The sequence below is a fragment of the Petaurus breviceps genome, unplaced genomic scaffold (genome assembly GCF_028583685.1).
Source record: "Petaurus breviceps papuanus isolate PSGF00001 unplaced genomic scaffold, PetGlider_PUasm1.0 90825, whole genome shotgun sequence".
Taxonomy (NCBI): Eukaryota; Metazoa; Chordata; class Mammalia; order Diprotodontia; family Petauridae; genus Petaurus; species Petaurus breviceps.
Genome location: NW_027187353.1, coordinates 11,080,638 through 11,099,628, shown reverse-complemented (window position 1 = coordinate 11,099,628; position 18,991 = coordinate 11,080,638). Strand labels below are relative to the sequence as shown.

Below are 18,991 nucleotides of genomic sequence, written 5' to 3'. Positions count from 1 at the left end.
AGGGAGGGGGCTGTGCTTCCTACTGTGACCAATAAACACTAGGCACTTACTAAATGGTTATTTTTGATGGCTTGATTGTTCCTCCTGAGACAATAGCTATACAGCACTTAACATAATATCTAGTACACAGCAGGCTTTTTATAAGCTTATACCCTTCCCTTCCTCTCCTCCTAGATCTAAAACCAGAGGCCTGTCTTGGAGAGCCTCTAGGGTTAGAGGAAAAAACCCAATGTCTGCCTAGATGGGAGGGCCTCTGCCTCCGCACCGCTGGCCTTTGGATGGGACCTGGAGGATGGGGGTGAACGAGGAATGGGAACATAAGGCTGGCCAGGTTGGGCCAGACCCCGCCAGCTCCTCACCTGGAAGGCCATGGTGTTAAAGATGGTCAGAAAGACTCTGAGGGGCAGGCGTGCCTTGTAGGATCTGTGACTCCAGAGGCGGTGGGCTCCAGCAGTGATGCCCAGGGCACTCATCATGTAGTACGCAAGAGCTATTTGCCAGGAGGAAGAAGAAAGTCAAAGGGAGAGAAAGACAATGTACATTTCTTAGAATGCACATTTCCTTCTTGTACATTTCCTCCTTGTAAAAGGAAGAAATGGGAAAGACCAATCTTAGGAGAAAGGTAGGCCATTGCTGAGTTAGTATTCACTCTGACCCAGATCTGTTTGTAATTGGTACCTTAGGTTTCACTTCCCTGGAGCCTAAGAATCTCCCAGCCTGGTCCCAAGGTATTGAAGGAGGCTCTGGAGATAGTATCAGTATCTCTGAGCACTGAGAGTTCCAACAAAGCAGGCAGGAGAGCAAGCCCTCCCTGCACCCGGCTCCAACGGCTGTCTACAGAAGGGGGCTCCAGCTGGGGGCTGTCTCTGGGACCACAGACAGGGCTTCTCCTCTGAGTCTTTGAATCCCACAACAAACTTTCTCCATCAACCACCCACCATCTTAAAAGGCAAAGTTATTTATTTCTAGACAGTGCTTGGGAACAGTTTAGAAATGTCAGCTTCACACCATGTGAAGCCTCCAGGACTAAGTGAGAATGGAAGATGGTCCCGCAGAGTTACCAGGCACATTTTCTGCCTAAGAATGGACTTGCTGGGGCTACCCCAGCTTCCAAGAGGACAGGGATCTCTGGGAAGCCGAGGTAGGAACAACAATTAGCAGCTGCTTATAATGTTTATTCCTAAGGGGGAAAACCTGTCAGGCAATAAACCATCACTGGCCACTAAGTCATATCAATTTTTGATGCCACAGAGATCAATCCTCAGGAAATCAGGGGGACAAATCCAAGTTACCAAATTCCTACCAGAAAGATGAGCAGGAGGCCTGGGGTCCTTTAGGACTAAGAAGCTCCAGCATTTCTGTCCTGGATATGGTCCTTATGCCTTACACTCTCTATACACCAAGCTTCAGCCTACTTCATGCTTGACCTCAGCACACTCTCACAGGATGGAGTACAAGCCCATCTGTGCAGCCAGGGAAACCAAGGCACAGATTACGGGTATAGACTTGCCCAGAATCACACAGTGAGTCAGTGGGTAAAGCTAGGAATAGAACCCAGGAGTCCCGACTCCCACATTCTGGCTCCTTCTTTCTCTTACAACACCCACAGAGTCTGTCAAAGGAATACTAAAACTCAAAGGGAAGGCTGTTAGAATCCCTGGGGAAAAGATCTCAGGATGGGGGTGTAGTACACAACTATCATTGAATCAGCATTGAGAACTGCCAGGGACAGTCCAGGCTAAAGAAGCTTTAGTCAGGTTCTTTCTGTGATGGAGAGAATGAGGCATAAATGGGCAGGAAAGGGGGCTTAAAGCTTTTCCACAAAGGCTCCGTGGGTCTTGCTTCCTCTTATCTAGACTCTCCTGGTTGCCAAGCCCATCAGGGTAAATAAAGATGTTCAGGACCCCAGATCCTGGTCCTATCATCAAGCGCAAATGGGAAGAGCCTTAAGTCCTTCGAATTGCTGTTCCACCTCCATACAGGGGGCACAAGCTTTTCCTCCTGGGGTGAGGCACAGCAATGCCTCGAGTAGCCCCAGTAAACCAAGGGAGCCGCTTCCATACCAGATCATGCTCATTTCACACCCCCCAGGGTCCTCAAGGCAAGCTGAAACTCCACCACACCCCCAATAATGGGTCTCCTATAAGCTCCCAGCTGGAAACAAGACCCTTAGGAGCCCAGCTCATCTTTCCCTCTCTTCAGGTAGAGCTGTTTATGAGTCTACTTCTTCCTTTGGAGATTCCTCCTGATCTTTGAACTGTCTTGCCAGTGTAGACCCAGCAGAGATGGAGCATAGCTGCTGGACTCTTGCATGTAAGAACTCTTCCTGGGCTCAAGGCTGCCTAAGACTGGTCTGTCTGCCTGCCTATCTCCCCTGGGCTTCACACCCCATCCTTAGGAGCCTCTCGAGTCTACAGATGAGACAGGATTTTATTACTGTCCCCATTCTTCAACTGGAGAAAAAGGCCCTGAAGAGAGATCAGGGCGGGCATTTTATGTCTGTAGCAGAAGGTGGGATCCCCCTAGGCCAAAGTTCCCAGATCTCAGGGAGCCTAAGGTAACATCCAGGGGAGCAATTACCCAGCTCCTCTGCTGGACCCTTATGGGACATAAAACGGAAACCTGACCTACTAAGAACAGATGTCTTTTAGTGCCCGAAAGTTTGCAAAGTATTATCTCTGGAGTTTCACAACAACCCTGTGAGGTATACACTGGAGGCATTAATGGCTCCATTTTACAGATAAGGATGCCAAGGTTCAGAGAGGTAAAGGTATTTGCCTGTAGTCACACTGCTAGTAGACAGAATTCGATTATGAACCTGGTGACTCCTAGACCAACAGTTTATCCACTCTCCCTCCTGATCCTGCTTCCACAAGTGGGCTTTGGAAGTCTCCTTGGTTCAGTCTCTCCCTTTATACCATAGGCCCACCTCTTTCTTCAGGACCTACAATAATAATAGCTCAACTCCCTTTGGATGGAAGGATCCTAAAGCCTGCCTTTGTTTTTGCCCTTCCCATACCAGCTTGTAGCCTCAGAATGGGTGGGATGGGGCCACCTCTGTGAGAGGCACATGTGTGAGACCCTGGGACCAGCACACACAGATGGAGGGCTCTGAAAAGCCCCATCGGAGATGGCAAGGAGTTGAGATGCTTCTCCTAAAGCGGCCCTTTGTTACTCAGCTGGCACAAGGCCTAGGGCCTGTTCCCTGCTCCTCTTGGCTCCCTTTCCTGTCCAGGCCTGTCTTGCCTTGGCCCTTTCTCCGGGGCAGCCAGACCCCAGGGGCCAGGGGTGGTGGTGGGAGATGGAGAGAATGGGAGAGATGTGGTTTAAGCAGGCAAGATGGAAGTCTTTGGGGAGAAAGGTCCATGAGCTCTGCTGCTTTTTAAGACCATGTCTGTGGCACTAATTACATGCTCAGGCACACCCAGCTGCCACAGCCATGTTAACATGGGTACGGGAATCTTTCCCGAGCTTCTCCCTACTAAGGGGAATCAGTCTGGCTATCGAGGGGACTAAAGGAAGGACTCCTTTCCTGGCAGAAAAGAAGGGTTCTGAGGCACAAAGGACCTGAAATCATAAGGAGAGCATTTCATGGTTTTCAATGCGCTTATGGCCAGGATTTCATTTCTGAGGCACATGGTGAATACCTACCCTGTCCCTTCAACAGCAGCTAGTGCCTTCCAAATTTCTGCTGGGGACCAGGCCAAACCTGTTACCCACCTCCCTACCATGTGGCTCCATCCACCTCCAAGTCAGGCCACCATATCAGGCATTCCCTTCCCCCACAGCAGGCATTGAGGGAGGCCTACTCTGTACTCAACAAAAGGTCCACTTACCCCACAGCAAGGTGTAGATATGGGAGGAAGGCACCAGGAAGATCCCATACAGGGCTCCCAAATGAAGCAGGGCCATCAGGATGATGTTCCTCCAGACATACACGAATTTGGGTTTGGGGCCTTCCTTCTCCCGGTAAGTGGGGTCAAACATATCATCCAGCTTCTCATAGTTGACCCCCTCTTCATCCTGCTCAACAGGTGCTTTTAATGTTGCCTTGACGGCTCCATTCTGCAGGACCTTGGAGGAAGGGGCTCTGATGGTGGTTGTGGTGGTCATGGTGTAGGAGGGGGAGATCTGGGGGATGAGAAAACAAACACCACAATGAGCCATAACAGAGAGGCAGGATGGCATGTAATAAAGAGCGAGGAATTTAAAATCAGGTCTGGGCCATGAATACTGACCTCCGTGAAGTTACCTCCCCTTTCTGGGACTCAGTTTCCTCATCAGTGAAACGAGGAGCTTAGAAAAAGGAGCTTTTGAGGGCCCTTCTACTCTAGCTTTATGATTCTGTGGGCTTGATTACCTCCCCTAAAGTCCAGAGACCCAGCAGGGCAGGCTCCTAGTAGAAGAGAAGTTCCCAGAGGGCAGGGACTAATTCTTCTTTTGTCTGTTTTCCCTAAGGCAGTCCTTTGAACAAGTTAGGAAATTATATATGTATATGTGTGTACATGTATATACACACATGCATGTGTATATATGAACATGTTTATAGAATTGAATTGTCTCAGGTCCTGTCCCCTGAATCAAGAAAACTCAAGGGATCCTGGGGAAAAGAGACTGTAGAAATAGAGGGTTTAGTATAGAAAGGAAGGGATCTGAGGACCCAAAAGGTTCGGGAAGGAGTATGGGAGTTTGGAGAAAAAGCATCAAATACTGTCTCGTCTTTTCTCCCAAAAGCAACCTAAAACCGGGGCTCCTCCGTGAATGGAGCCCAAACTCTCAGCTAAGGAAGAGGCCAACCTCATTCTAGAGAGAAAGTCCTCTCCTCCCAAAGCAAGGTGGTGGGAGGGAGGGTCCGGTATAGTGGCATGCTTCGTAGAACTTGATCTATTAATGAACAAGCATTTGATAAGCATTAATACAATGTATGCTGTCCAGCCACTTGCTACTACTTGTGTGACCTTGGACAAGTCATTTATCCTCTTTGTAAAATGAGGTGTGGGGTGGACAAGATGGTCTCCGATGCCCTCTCCTTCTCTAAAGGCTGGCTTCCATCCTTGCCTCCACAACGCTCTCCCCCACGCACACCCCTTACACTCACTCCCTCCTCCTTCCCTCTCTGGCTGCCAGCTCTGAAGCTCCAGGGACACCAGAGGCGCCAGGGCTTCTTCCAAGAGGGCTCACCTCCTCCTGTAGCAAGTGGGCCGGCATCTGGCTTCTCCGGGGGGCAGGACTCGTTGTTCCTCGGCTGGAGGTGCCGGGTATGTGTGTGGGGGGGTGTACTTGGGCTTAGGATTCGGCTTTTCGAGACTGCAGGTCGCCCCTTAACCCGAACCTTCCCGCCCCGTCTCTCTGTTGCTTTGCGCTCGGAGCCGGACCGAGTGTCCTGTTAGTTCGATCGCTCGTAGCCGTAGGAGGCTCTCGCCTTCTCCGCGTCCACGACCCAGACGCGTTCTGCTCTAGCCTCTCCGGCCGTGAGGATTTAAAGGCTCTAGCTGACGCCCTGGGACCGTGTCCTGGATTTCCTCAGACCCCTTTTCCTTTTATCCGCTGCCAACTCTGGACAAAGTGCGTAGCAGGGGCCGTTGGCAGCGGCTGCCCGGCGTGGAGGGCGCAAGAGGGCGGGCGAGGGGAGGAGACAGAGTACCGGGGCGTGGAGAGGGCCGGGGTCCGGACCGGGGATAGAGCTGGGGATGCAGCCGCCGCAGCCGCCGCCGCCGCCGCCGCCGCCGGGGAAATGCTAATGATGCCTCCGTGCGCCCCAGCGCGCCATTGGCCAAGGGGAATTTGGTGCCACCTAATTCTGCCTTCCCCATTGGCTCGGTGCAATCTGCTGTTCCCTCTGCCGCGAGCGAGCGGCTGGGCCCCGACCCCTCGCTCACCCGCCGTCCACCCCCCCCCCCCCCCCCCCCCCCCCAAGTCCCTCCCTTCTTCCTGTCTTTCCTCCTCCCCCCACTCCCGGCTTCCCAGCCTCCGGCTGTCTGACCAGGCTGTGGACAACTAACTGCTCCCCGCTGCGCATCCTGGGGGACCTGGTGGGGTGCTGGGGGCCCTCTCCGAGGCAGTGGGAGGCCTGGGGTCTCAGAGGGGGAGGGGAGAAGTGGGGGATGGGAAGACATAGGGAAGAAGTGTGAGGCTCCTACCGCCGACAATCCCGGGCCTCAGGGACGTTCCTCAAAGTTTAGCCTGAAGCCCCAGAGTGGCGTCCACCACTCTCTCAGCATCCCTCCCCACCTCTGCTCGCCGGGGCAGAAACGTGAAGGAGATAGGGTATGGGGCTCCAAACAAAGGGCAAAGGGGATTCTAGAGGTGCCACCCTCCTCCGAATCCCCTGTTTTCTTCCTCCATGCTTTTCCCCCGTATCCCCTCCTCCCCCAGGCAACAGTATTGTCCCCTCCAAAGGCCCCCTTCTCCTTACTGCAGCCTAGCTTCAGTCCTCAGCTAGACCCGGTGCCCCGCACTACAGAGACCAGCTGGTGAATTCAGACATTCGTGTACCCAACCAAGCTACAGCTCAGCGTGTCTGGTCACACACACCCGACCAGCGAATGCACACAATCACATTCATGCACTAGTGTATACACACTCTACATTCACATACCACTAGTCTCAGACCCTGTTATAACTCGTACGCTAGTGTATACACACTGAACTCGGCGACACACACCAGTACATAAGATTTTATGCAGGTTTATTAGTCGCTCACACACCAGTGTCTACACACAGACCAATGTTAACCTGAGATCATAGTTAATTACACAGGCCAAGTATACACATGGGCAGAAACACCAACATTCCTACATTAGTGTATTTATAGATGCTGCATATATCGTTCAACAGTACACAGTCATACATCCCAGTGTGGACAGTCACCCCAAGACCAGCATGCAAACACAAGCCAGTAGATTCACAGAGCAACTTAGCCCCGAATATGCAGTCCCATTCACACATATTTCTAGGCGTATGCATGAAATCAAAAGGTACACAAGTTGGTCTGGTAGCAGTGTCTCCGGATTCTTCGGGGTGCTGGAATGTGACCCCATGCTCTTTCCTTTGTGTTCAGGGTTCAGTTAGCAAGTCTCCCTAGTGCAAAACAGAGAATGCTCAGAGCTCCCAGTAGAAGGGCTGCTAAGTGAAAACCAACCGCTCTGCCCCACTCCAGTATCCTACCTTGTCCTGCCCTGCCCTGCCCTGCCCTCCCCGTCCTGCCTTGAGCAGGAGTGTACTGCTAAGCTGCCCTGTGTCAATGCTGTACCAGAACAATGACCCAGGGAAATGCCAGTCTTTGCTTTCTGAATGCAGAGCAGCCCCCTGAGGTGTGTATGCATTAGGGGTCAACTCCACCCCCTCCTCCCTACAAGGAGCCCCTCCAGGATCCATCTCCTTTGGCAGGTTGTGCCCTCTCCCTCAGCAATTTGGTGAAATGGAAAGAGCATGGTGAAATTTAGAGTAAGAAAACCTGGGCTTGAGTTTCAGCTCTGCCTTTATGATTTGGGTGCTAGTTACTCTCTGAGCCTGTTTCCTCATCTGCTAAAAGATGGGATTAGATTAAAATGATCTCTAAAGTCCTTTCCTGTAGTAAATCCTGAAATGCTAATATCCTCCACTGTACACCCTACACCTCTCCTCTGTGCCAGTGGCTCCCTCTGAACATCCCCAGTTAACAATCCACTACCCATATTCTTCCCATTTCTTCCTTAATAGGGTACTCCTCAGGCTGTGTCCCACACCCAGTCAGAGGTGAGATGGCCTTTGGATCCAGGGTAGGTTGGGGCCCAGCCACTGAAAGAGAGGCCCCAGATTAAGGAAATGGGGGATGGGAGAGCTAGTTAGTCAACAACCTTTCCAAATGCAAGACTACCCTTTCCTCCCTTGGCTAGGAGTGTTCTCAAGGTCAGACTATCCCTCAGGGTCAGTTACAAGGATTCTGTTTCCCCCTTCAGTGTTCCTCACAAGTTTGAGGTCCCTGGAAGATGTCATCATCCCTGTCCTCAGGGACTTCAAGAAATATTAGTCATCTGTACATGGTTGACTATTCCCTTGCACCTCCTCTAACTATGCCTTTTGTTCCTTCTCCCTTCCAGAAGGGCTTGAGGGATATCCTATCAGGCACTTATCTCTGGGGCAAGTAAGGGACTTGGAGGTTAGCTTTAGCTAGGATAAGGTTTTTTTCTCAAGGTCTAAACATATTCCTCCCTGTTCCTCAAGGAGATCCTGAAATGGGCCAAAGGCACCCTAAAAACAGATGGTATCCAGAGAAGAACTCTCTGAGCCTAGTAGTACATGAGGGCCAGACCAGGAAGTTTTAGTCTTACCAGGATCAGGGAAGGAGGTAGAAAAGGTGTTATTGTTGTTGTTCAATCATGCTTGATTCTGACTTTTGGATTTTTCTTGGCAAAGATACTGGAGTAGTTTTCTGCTTCCTTCTTCAGCTCATTTTATAGATGAGGAAACCGAGGCAAACAGGGTTAAGTGACTTGCCCAGGATCACACAACTAGTAAGTATCTGAGACTGAATTTGAACTCTGGAAGATGAGTCTTAGGTATGACTGAAATGTTCAACACTCCTTTGCACCAACAGTTGGCAACAGCAAGAGAGGTGTGGTGTAGACTTTTGATCCGGAATCAGAGGATTGTGGGTTTGAATTTCTATTTTGCCACTTGTTATTTGTGTGGTTGTGGGCAAGTCTCTTCGTTTCCCTGCAATGAAGGAAATAGATGAGCTGATGTCAATCTCTTCCAGTTTGAAATCTTTGGACCCTGTAATTTTGTGAGGGGAAACTCCCAGGGTCTAGAGAGAGAATGGAACTGAGAGACAAGGTGTCTGGTGGGAAAAGCAGTGAATTCGGTGTCAGAAGACTTGGGTTTTGCTATTTAAAATCAATGTGGGTTTGGGATAGTTAATGAAGCTCAACAGCTTCCCATTTTACCTATAGGATATAGCACTAAATCCTCAGCCTGGCAGTCAATTCCCTCCACTTGCTGTCCAGCCCTATGTCCTTTTTCTAGGGAAACAGCATGGAGCACAGTCAGAGGAGATGTCCAAATCTTGGCTCAGACCCTCACTAGATGTGTGATTTGGGGTAAGTGTCAACCTGTCTGGGACTGTGAAGGTTAGAATCAATGACCTTTGAGATTTCTTAAAGCTCTGAATCCAGGAGCCTGCTGTTCTAGATGTATTCTATGGGTCCTGGTTTGTCATAAAGAACTTTACTATATTTATGTTGACAAGCTCTCTGAAAGCCTAATAACTCAGTTCTTCAACATGCTTAATTCTAATTACGTTACTTAGCCTCACAGTGCGATCACACCTTAGACTTCATAGTTTCTACGTGTTGCATGACCTATGAGATCCCACCCTCCAACCAGGACCTATCCCATTAAATTAGACGCTCTCTTGCTCACACTAAATAAACTCCTTGCCCTTGCCATAGTTTTTGGTCACTTTATCCATCTCCTCCCTGTTTACCCCTCTTCTACTCTAATTTCATTTGACTTTTCACCCAGTCTTGATCCCATGATTTTCTGTTCTCATGTTCGTTCAGCTACTACATGAAAATTCCTCACTCCCCCTCCCCTATCTCATCCCATCTTTTCTAACCTGAGAATCCTTATCCCTTAGTAACTTCTACCACCTGACTCCTCTGACCCAGCTCTGGGATGCTGAGCATTACTTGAGAATGTGATGGAATTAGGCTAATTTGACCCCAAACCATGAATGGTTCAAGACTTTAACTGGACCCCTGCTCATCAGGCTTCCTGCTTCACTTAAAAAAAAGTCTCATTCTCCAACACCATCTCCAGTGCTTACAGCAGATGCCCTGGCCTCCTACTTTGCTGGGAAGACTGAGGTCATCTCATTGGAACACTTCCCTTCTCTATTCCTCAAACATTCTTTCACTCTCTCTCCTCTTTGCCTCATCACATGAAAAGGGATAATTCTTTTCCTTAAAACTAATCCTTATATCTTTTACCTTGCTTTTATTCCCTTACATCCTCAGTCTCTCCTTCACCACAAACTTCTTCCTATCTTTCAATAAACATGTTCAGGTTTGCCCAGTCCTTGTCTCGACCTTTCTAGGTCATTCAGCTGTCTGGCCATCTCTCTATTCCCTTTTGTGTCTAAACTTCATAAAAAAAAATGGCTATGCCAGATGCTTTCATTTACTTATTATCAATTCTTTCTGCAATCCGTTGCAAAAGAGCTGTCATTTCTACCATTCGACTGAAATTTCTTTCTCCAACGTCAGCCATTTCATAGTCACCAAATCCAGTAGCCTTTTCCCAGCCTTCATCCTCCCTGACCCACTTAGCAGCATTCAATACTGTTGGCCACTGCTCCTACTGGCTACTCTCTTCTCCTTTGTCTTCAGAAATACCACAATCTAGATTCTCCTCCTACCCCTAACCATTTCCATCTCCTTTCATGATATCTCATTCTATTCTTGACTCTTTCATATGGATATTTCCTGTGAGTTTGTCCTTGACAGCCTCTTTTCCTTCTAATATAGCTATCTCTGTTGGTGTCTTATCCTCTTACCAGATTCTAAACAACTTAAAGGTGGAGTCTGTTTTTTTTTCTAAACCTTGTATTTTCTTTAGTGCATATCCTCTATTGTCAGTAGATTTTAATAAATGTCTGTTTTTTTTTTTCTTGGAGAAAGGATTTTTATTCTTAGGCCATGGCTTAAGATAAAGGAATGGTAGGTAGGCTCCTGGCCAGGAATATAGGCAGTTTTCTCTCTCTCTCTCTCTCTCTCTCTGCTTCCTGTTGACCATTATTATAAAAGATTTGTACTGTGTTATAACAAAATGTTTTTAAATTGGCCTACTGAGCCAGAACTCCAAGGCATATACTAAAGAGCTGATCCCTGCTCTCAGGACTCTGACCCTGAATCCCTCTTCCACCCCTTATCTTGATGACTCAGAGCTCTGGAGGGTCTAGGGGAGGGATGTAGTTAGTTCCCCACCATCTAGCCAAAAACATCGAGTACATGTTCCCTAGGCTTCTGTGTCTAGAATGAAGCCCTGGTTCATTTGTGTCTCCTTTCCTTTGGTTCGGGGCCCTGTGAGATCTCAAAAGGCAGCTGCCTTCCTTCTTCCCCTTCCTGGGCACCTGAGCCCATGGCACTTGGGTAGTGGCTCCCAGACCAGTTGTGGCTACAAGAGCAGCCCAAAAGGAAAGAGTTGCCTGAAGAGATCATCACCTGGAAAGAAGGGGCCTGCCTGGCACTGATCCAGCCTACGTTCAGTGAAGGTAAATGTAAAATGGCTAGTGAGCAACCCTCACAAAGAAACTTTCTGCAAATGTTCCAACTGGGCTTGAATATTAACTTCTCCACAGATTATAATAATTTTATGATTCTTAATGCAAAATCATCTCATTTTTGTGTGGGAATCAAATGCCCTGTTCTATAGCTGCTTCATGTTTATACTCTGATCTTAGATAAACAGGTATCAATCCCAAAGAGAATATACCCAGGCCGGGAGGCTACCTTGTAAATTAGAGAGATAAGGTGGAACTAGGCCCTTTGGGTGGAGCTACCTGGAGGCAAGGGGCAGTCCCTAGCAACTACTAGTATTCTTAGAAGGATGACCACCAGTCACATAATGAGGCGAAGCCATGTGGCTCAGTTAGGCAGAAGATATCTATCATGAGAGAGGGGCAATGAAGAGCCAAGGTGAAATGCAAAATGTCTACTCAGAATCCCCACAAAATGTATTATATTCTGATGAGGTTTAACTCTGTCTCCCCAAAGAGTATGACAGTGGTTAGAAGTGAATTTACTGAATTTTGTTTTAAGCTTTTCTGAAAATTTGTGCTTGTGAGAGTTTTGTGTATAGCCTTTCTTCGCATAAACGAAAGAAATACCTGTCCCATACCTGATTGATGTTGTGCATTAGATACTTTACTACTCCCTTCTTTGAGGAGACTCTAGAGCTACGGCGTAAGTTTTAAGTAAAGTATCCCTGGGATGCTTGGATAGTGGTTTAATTCCTTGCTTGAGAGGCCAGGCTAACCCCAGGATTGAACTGGGACTGACCACCCATGTGAGTCCAAAGCAGATAGGTCCCCTCAGTGCAGAGGGATGGGTTATAATGCTCCAACCCCTTGGGCCCAGAAGTAGTTCTTAACTGTTAGAAAAGAATAGAAAATAAAAATTGAATATAACAAAATTATAAGGATCAAATAGGACTCAAATGAAGAGACATGAGAGGACACCCCCAACCTACCCTTTCTTGGAGGTGGGAAGACCACAGGTGTTCTACACATTACATTTGTTTTCAGACTTTTTCAATGTATCAATCAATTATGCTGACTTTTTTTTTCTCTCTAAACTAAATTCTTTTTGTTATATGAAATGGCCCTCAAAGAGGGCAAAGGAGAAGGACACATGGTATACTATGGTGATGTAAGAAACAGAAAATATCAATCAAAACTTATGGGGAAAAGAAAAAGAAAAGAATAGGTAGGATTCCGTGGCCTCAAATTCTAAAGAGCAAATTTGGCTGAAGGTGGCTGGGAAACTCTTAGGGAAATTTGTATGATAGAAACAGTTCTGATAAGCAAGGAAAGAGGGAGTCCTAAAAAGAAAATAATGTGAATGTGAAGATAACTCATTAACCAAATTGTATTATAAATAACTTACATAGGCGGTGGATTCAGGGGCAGACAGCTTGAGTATAAATACTTTAAAAGGGTTGCCCTATGAGGTCTTTTAAGAATAGTGTCAGGATGGACCAAACTCAGGAAAAAAAACCCAAATCCCTTCTCTCACCCCTTCCCCCCAACAAGCCAAACCTCAAGCTGAAAGGGCTTTTAAAAAAAAATTCCATGTGGGGAATAAGAGGAAAGTCAATGAAGTGATAGGCTTAATGCCCAGAATGGACTGATCAATGAAAAGGGATGACATGGAGAGGGCAGAACTACTCTACTTGTCTTGTTTGCCTTTTCTTTACCAAGAAAGATCTTTGGACTGAGAAAGAGAAAACAAAAGCAATTAACACGGGGTTACAAACTTAGATAACTGATTAGAGATACTAGTGCTTTTTTATGTGAATTATCTTTTGCATGGGGCTGTTTCATTTATATCTTTGTATCTCTCGTACAGTTCCGGGCATACAGTAGGTTTTCAATAAGTGCTTGTTCATTTATTTATTGAAATGGTAAGAAAACCTCTTTCAACAGTTTGTCACTGGGCTCAGAAGAAGTATTACATCTTAGGGAGCTGAAAGAATGAATGTATGGAATTGCTAAAGTAGTAGAGACCTTTGAAAAGTTTTGGAGAAAAGGAAAGATACTCTAAGATTGGAGTGGAACAGGAAAATGTTGCAGGAATCAGTATCTCAGTATCAAATACTGCAGAATCTCCTAGAAAAGATCCATAATCACACAAATAAGTTTGACCTGACTATCCACACAAGGAAAACCAAGTGGATGAAAAACACCCATTACCTTGATTTTGGTATAACATAGGAGAGACAAATATAAGTCCTATATTTGGTTTCAAAAATAAACTACACAACATGGAAGGTGTGTTTATACCTGGATGTTTTAGTGGACTGAAAGCTCACAATAAATCAACAACATGATATGGCAGCTAAAAAAAACTAGTGTGATCTTACAAAAAGTTACATTAATAAAAATATAATATTTGAAATGAAGGAGGGAATAATTTATATTAATCATATCATATTGGACACATCATATTCAGTTCAAATTAAAATCTAGAATTGTAAGGGAGAGGAGTGAACATTTTGTTCTTCTCCTTCCTGGAATAGAATATAAGCTTCTTATAGGCAGAATCAGTTTCCTTTTTGTCTTTTTATCCTTATACTTAGTGCATAACAAGTGCTTCATAAATGCAACTATGTTGAGGAAATAGTTCTGGAGAAGTTAAATAAATTGTCCAAAACTATCTAGGTAGAAAGCAGGAGAATCAGGAATCAAACCCAGGTTCTCTCAACTCTAAATTCCAAATTTTTTCATGGTACCATGCTGCCTCTTTTGGGGTACCACACTGGAAGAAAAGCATTGACAAGCTAGAGGGTGTCTAGAGCAAGGTGACAAGGATATAAAGGGATGTGAAAGTATACCAGGGAAGGATTGGTTGAAGGAACTGGAGATGTCTAAGTGAGAAGACTTAAAGCAGACACATTAGCTGTCTTTGAAGGGCTGTCATGTGGAAGAGAAATCACATTTGTTCTACTTGGCTTCAGAGGGCAGATCCAGGTACAGTGTTGTATCAGCAATGCAATATTAACAATGCCTACGGCAATTATAAATATGCTGATGTGGTTATTAATCACAATATATACCAGGCTCTCTATATGGGGGTTAAAGCTAGAACATTTATTAAAATACCAAATGACTGAGTCCCAAAACCAGAAAGTCAAAGCCATCAGAGTAGTTATGAAATTGGCACAGGTAGATAAAGTAGAAAGCACTCATATTCTCAAGCCTTTAAAACAGAACAGGCTACCTCAGGCAAAGGTCTTCCTCTCCCTACTCACAACAACTACTCAGCTTCCAGGAAGTGTTCTCCTAGCAGCTCTGGCCCCTGGCAGTCCTCAGCAGGAGTCCTTAGCAGAAATTCTGGCTGACTCAAAAAGGGCTTTGCGCTGCCGCTGCCGCTGCCTCTTCTGCTGCTGCTGCAGTCACCGCCACTGCTAGCCACCACAGGAACTCTAGCTTGGCTTCTGTTTCCTCTTGCTCTGCCCCTTCCTGCTATGTCAGCAAGTCCAATGGGGCATGGAAGATCTTTAAATCCCATAACCCTTACATTCGGCCCCAAGATCTTTCATGTTCCTTACTTGGCAAAAATACATTAGGAATAACTGGTGCCAACAGAATTTCACAACAATATAACAAGGATAGCACACAATAAACACAGAAAACCATATTTTAGGGTGGGGCTTGAGCACAAGCTCCCCTTCATTCCCCCCACCCCAAACAAATGGGGCCCCAAAATCTTGGGATAAGGGGCAAAGGTCTCTTCTTCCATGACTACTTGCTGCTGAGATCAGATGTAGAGCTGTCCCTGTCCCAAGGGGTCCCATTTGAGAGGTCAGTTCTTAATGTGCTTGATGCCAGGTCCAGGGGTGACACAGCACAGTTGCAGACAGGGGGTGACATCCAGCTTAAGCTATCAGGCATCTACAGATGGAGGGTACCAAGCCTGCGGAAACAAATCTAGCAAACAAGGTGAACAGACAAAAAGTCAAGAAGAAGCAAAGAGACAATAACCAGACTATTGTAGCCTCACTCACGGTAGAATAAATGAGTTAAGGGTACAATTTTGTAATCATCTTCTCCAGAATAAACAATAGTTACAGTGTTATCCCTCCCATGTGCCATAATCTCTGCAACCTTTGGAACATCTTCTGGCTTCCATTTTACCCATACTTTAGCTCCTGATTTTATTCTATCAGTAGAACCAAATCCTTCAGTTCCTCTGACAGTTATATTGGAAGGAGGGTCGGTTTTTACAAGTGGTATTGTTTTACAAGGAACGATAATCACTTGAACTATCCTATCATTTTTATGAATCTGTATGGGCCCTTCACCTAAATTATGAAATGTTACAACAATTTCTCCTTGATAATTAGAATCTATTACTCCAGCCAATACATGTATTCCTTGAGCTGCTAATACTGATTTGGGTAAAATCTGTCCAAAGTGATTTTTAGGGATTCTTATGCATATCCCAGTGGAGATTTTTCTTATTCCTTTTCTGTCCAACCAAAAGTCCACTAAACAATGTAAATCATACCCCACCAAACCATGTGGTCCTGGGTATAGTGCTGGGACATCTGGCCTCAAGGTCCAATACTCAATATTTGGGATCTTATGTGTTTGTTGTTTTCTAATTTGCAGATTAGAGGTCATCATTCTGGCTAGAGGTGTACTTCCTCCCAATGGTCTATTATTCAAATTATGTAAAGCCATGAACAAATAATCCTTCCAATGTTGATATGAATTATTGGAACTTCCTCAACTGTTCTTTCAGTAATCCATTCATTCTTTCAATTAACCCAGATGCTTCTGGATAATATAGAATATGATATATCCATTGTATATTGTTTAGTATACAATACTTCATTTCATTGCCTTTGAAATGTGACCCATTGTCACTTTGAATCTGCATTGGGGTTCCATAATATAGACTTATGAGATTAGAGTTTTACAAGTGTTTTTCTGGGTTGCATTCTTATAAGGACAAGCCACTAGTACACCTGAATAGGTGTCAACACAAGTACATATAAATCTGCATCCTTTATCTAGTGGTAGTGGACCAATATAATATATTTGCCAGATTTGGGCTGGGACTTTTCCTCTTGCTATCTCTCCAGTTACTACCTGAGGAACAGTTCGCTCCTTTTCCAATTGACATATATGACATTCTTCTGCTATCTGTTTTTTTTTTTCCAAATTTTCTTTTTATTTGAATTCCTAGTGACATTCCCTTGGTGACAGTTCTTAGAATCACAGAATCTCAAAGTTAGAAGAGATCTCAGAGGTCATTGATTTCATCTTTAGCCTAAACAAAAATTCCCCTACCATGTATTTGGTGAGTGCTCATTTAATCTTTGCTGGACAACCTCCATCAGTGAAGACTCTTGGGGGGGGGGGGGAGTGTTCAAAAGACTTTAGGGAAACTCTAATTATAAAGAGGGACAGCCTAGGAGTTAAGAGGACCTGGGTTAAAAACCAGCCTTGGATACATTCTGTCAGTGTGACCCTGGGAAAGTCCCTTAATGTATAGGTGAAGACTGTACATTCCAAAATAGATGCAGCTCTTCCTTGGGAGAGTTTCCTATACCAATGAAATCATACACAAAAAATGTTCCAAAATTAAACTTATATCTGCCTCTCTGCACTTTCCCCTGGTCCTCCCCTTCCCTCAATAATCCCAGTGATGTGTTTTGGGGCCAAATGCAACAAGTCGAATCAGTCTTCCTGGTGAAACCCTTTCAAATACTTGAAGAGAAGGTGTGCAGTCCTTCAGATCTCCTCTCCAGGTGAAACAGCCCCCTTTCTTCAGTGTTCCTGGTGTGACATGTTCTCCAGGTACTGGTGGAATGGAACTCTATTCTAGGGTCTGAGCACTGAGAACCAGATCTTGGTGCTCTCGCTTAGCTGAATGACCACTTTTCAGGCTGCTTTTTCAGATGGTCTTCTGTCCCATTAGAATGCATGCACCTTGAGGGCAGAGAATCTCCCTTCTTTGGCTTGTGTTTGTACCCTAAGCCTTTAGAACAGCAGGAGACACAGAGCTTCGAAGCTCTGTGGAATGTCAATGCTTGCAGGCTTAGCTTGGATGTGATGACACTTGAGATCTCTCCCCACCCCCATCTCTAAATTCGGGATCCTCTTTGCCTTCCTCCACAAGCTCCCAGAGATGTGATTCCGAGCCCTGCAGAGTGTGGTGGGAGCACCTCCCTGGATGGGGACCCATACCTTTTGGTTGCCACGTGCCACAGATGATTTCCTATGGGGAGGGAGGATAAACTGAGGCACAGGAGTGATGGGGTACCTGAGGTCTAGGTCAAACCGACTTGTAAAACCAGTCTGTGAAGTTGTAACTGCAATATGTCCTTTCCCACCCTTGAGCTCTGCCCCTTCTCCCTATCCCACACTCCACCTAGGCAACACCCTGTGACCCCTTTTGTTCTTACTTGATATCTTCATTTCTCCTCAGGCCTGGCCCACACCCTCCTTTGTCCTTGCCTTTTGTCTCCTTCCACCTGGCCCAAATCTTATCTAAACTATCTCTTCACATGCTCCTCTTGGTCAGCTCTGACCTTTGTCTATGCACTGAGGCCCCTCCCGTCAGGCCAGCCCTGACAATGGCAGCCCTACCCTTTAAAGGTAAAAGCATGTACCCCTCTCACTTGCAGGTCCCCTAAAGGACTCTTGCCTGCTCATAGAAGGGTAAAAATAAACTTCTACAACTCTCACTCCAATTAAGCCTGAGACCTTGAATTCTTTCCAGACAATATTGCAGGTTTTCTGGTCTTAGATAAGACCATAATTCCAGCTGAACCTATTGGGATTCCATCCCCCATCAGGAGGATGGAAATCTCCTTTGACTCTCCTTACTCTGCTTCTCCCCGCCCCCAATTCTGCTGTCATTGTAACAGGTGCCATATTTTTGCCTTTAGGAAAAACTGTTGGGAGGGAGCAGAGAGCAGCAGGTATCTCTTTTTAAACCCCTGAAGAAAACCCAGACAGGGAAGGGCGCCCATGAGGCCGGGTCTGAAGCTCAAGGACTTGGCTTTGAATTCCGCTTGGTCACTTACTTGCTTTGTGACCTTGGGTTAGTCACTTGCCTTCCTCTGAGTTGCACTTTTCTTCTTTGTAAAATGAGAGGGTTGGATGATCTCTTAGGGTCCCTTCCAGAGCCAGGAGCACTCCTAAAGGACTGTGGCCCCTTTAAGTCGGCAGATATCCTAGCCACTCCGAACATGGCTTCATGCTACCCGCCACACCCCTTCTCTCCCCCCTACCCCAAAGGGAAGCCGAGGCAGTGGCTGAGGAGGAAACTGGGGGGTGACCCTGACCTCCCCAACATGGCATCACAATGGGGCTGTAGCGCTGAGGTCATAGCGACACACTGGGGGATGGAGCGGCCCTGCTATCTGTTTTAACAGTGAATGAGAGATACTAATACCTTGATCTTGTGCCCACTGGTGTGTGGCCTGGACCTCCAAATGGACTGCTGTTTGGTGGACCCATTTTGCTAATACCGGATCATCAGTTGTTGTCAAAGTAAGGACAATATGTTCGGTAGCAATCTTTGCCAGTCAATCAGCATAAGCATTGTATTCACGTTCTGGTGTGGTGAGGGCCACATGAGCATCTACATGAAAAACTGACAAGTCAGTGACCAAAGATATGTTCCAGATATCTTCCCATAATTCTTTGCCCCAGACTTGTTTGCCACGAATTTCCCGATTTTCATTTTTCCACATGGGCATCCATGTAGCTAAC

General features: G+C 46.2%; 2 protein-coding genes across 2 annotated transcripts in view; one reads left to right on the top strand and one right to left on the bottom strand.

Moving 5' to 3' along the window:
* The window catches only part of SCD (stearoyl-CoA desaturase), a 15,109-nt gene extending 9,361 nt beyond the window's left edge, over nt 1–5,748 (bottom strand). The window contains exons 1-3 of the mRNA XM_069071298.1: nt 5,182–5,748; nt 3,837–4,131; nt 360–490 (exon numbers count right to left, since the gene is read on the bottom strand). Coding sequence (XP_068927399.1) covers nt 360–490; nt 3,837–4,131; nt 5,182–5,208 — 453 coding nt within the window. The 5' untranslated portion in view covers nt 5,209–5,748. The remainder of the gene's footprint in view (nt 1–359; nt 491–3,836; nt 4,132–5,181) is intronic.
* Nucleotides 5,132–18,991, top strand: part of PKD2L1 (polycystin 2 like 1, transient receptor potential cation channel) — an 84,064-nt gene continuing 70,204 nt past the window's right edge. Inside the window, exon 1 of the mRNA XM_069071297.1 lies at nt 5,132–5,258. The gene's annotated coding sequence lies outside the window, so the exon portion shown is untranslated. The remainder of the gene's footprint in view (nt 5,259–18,991) is intronic.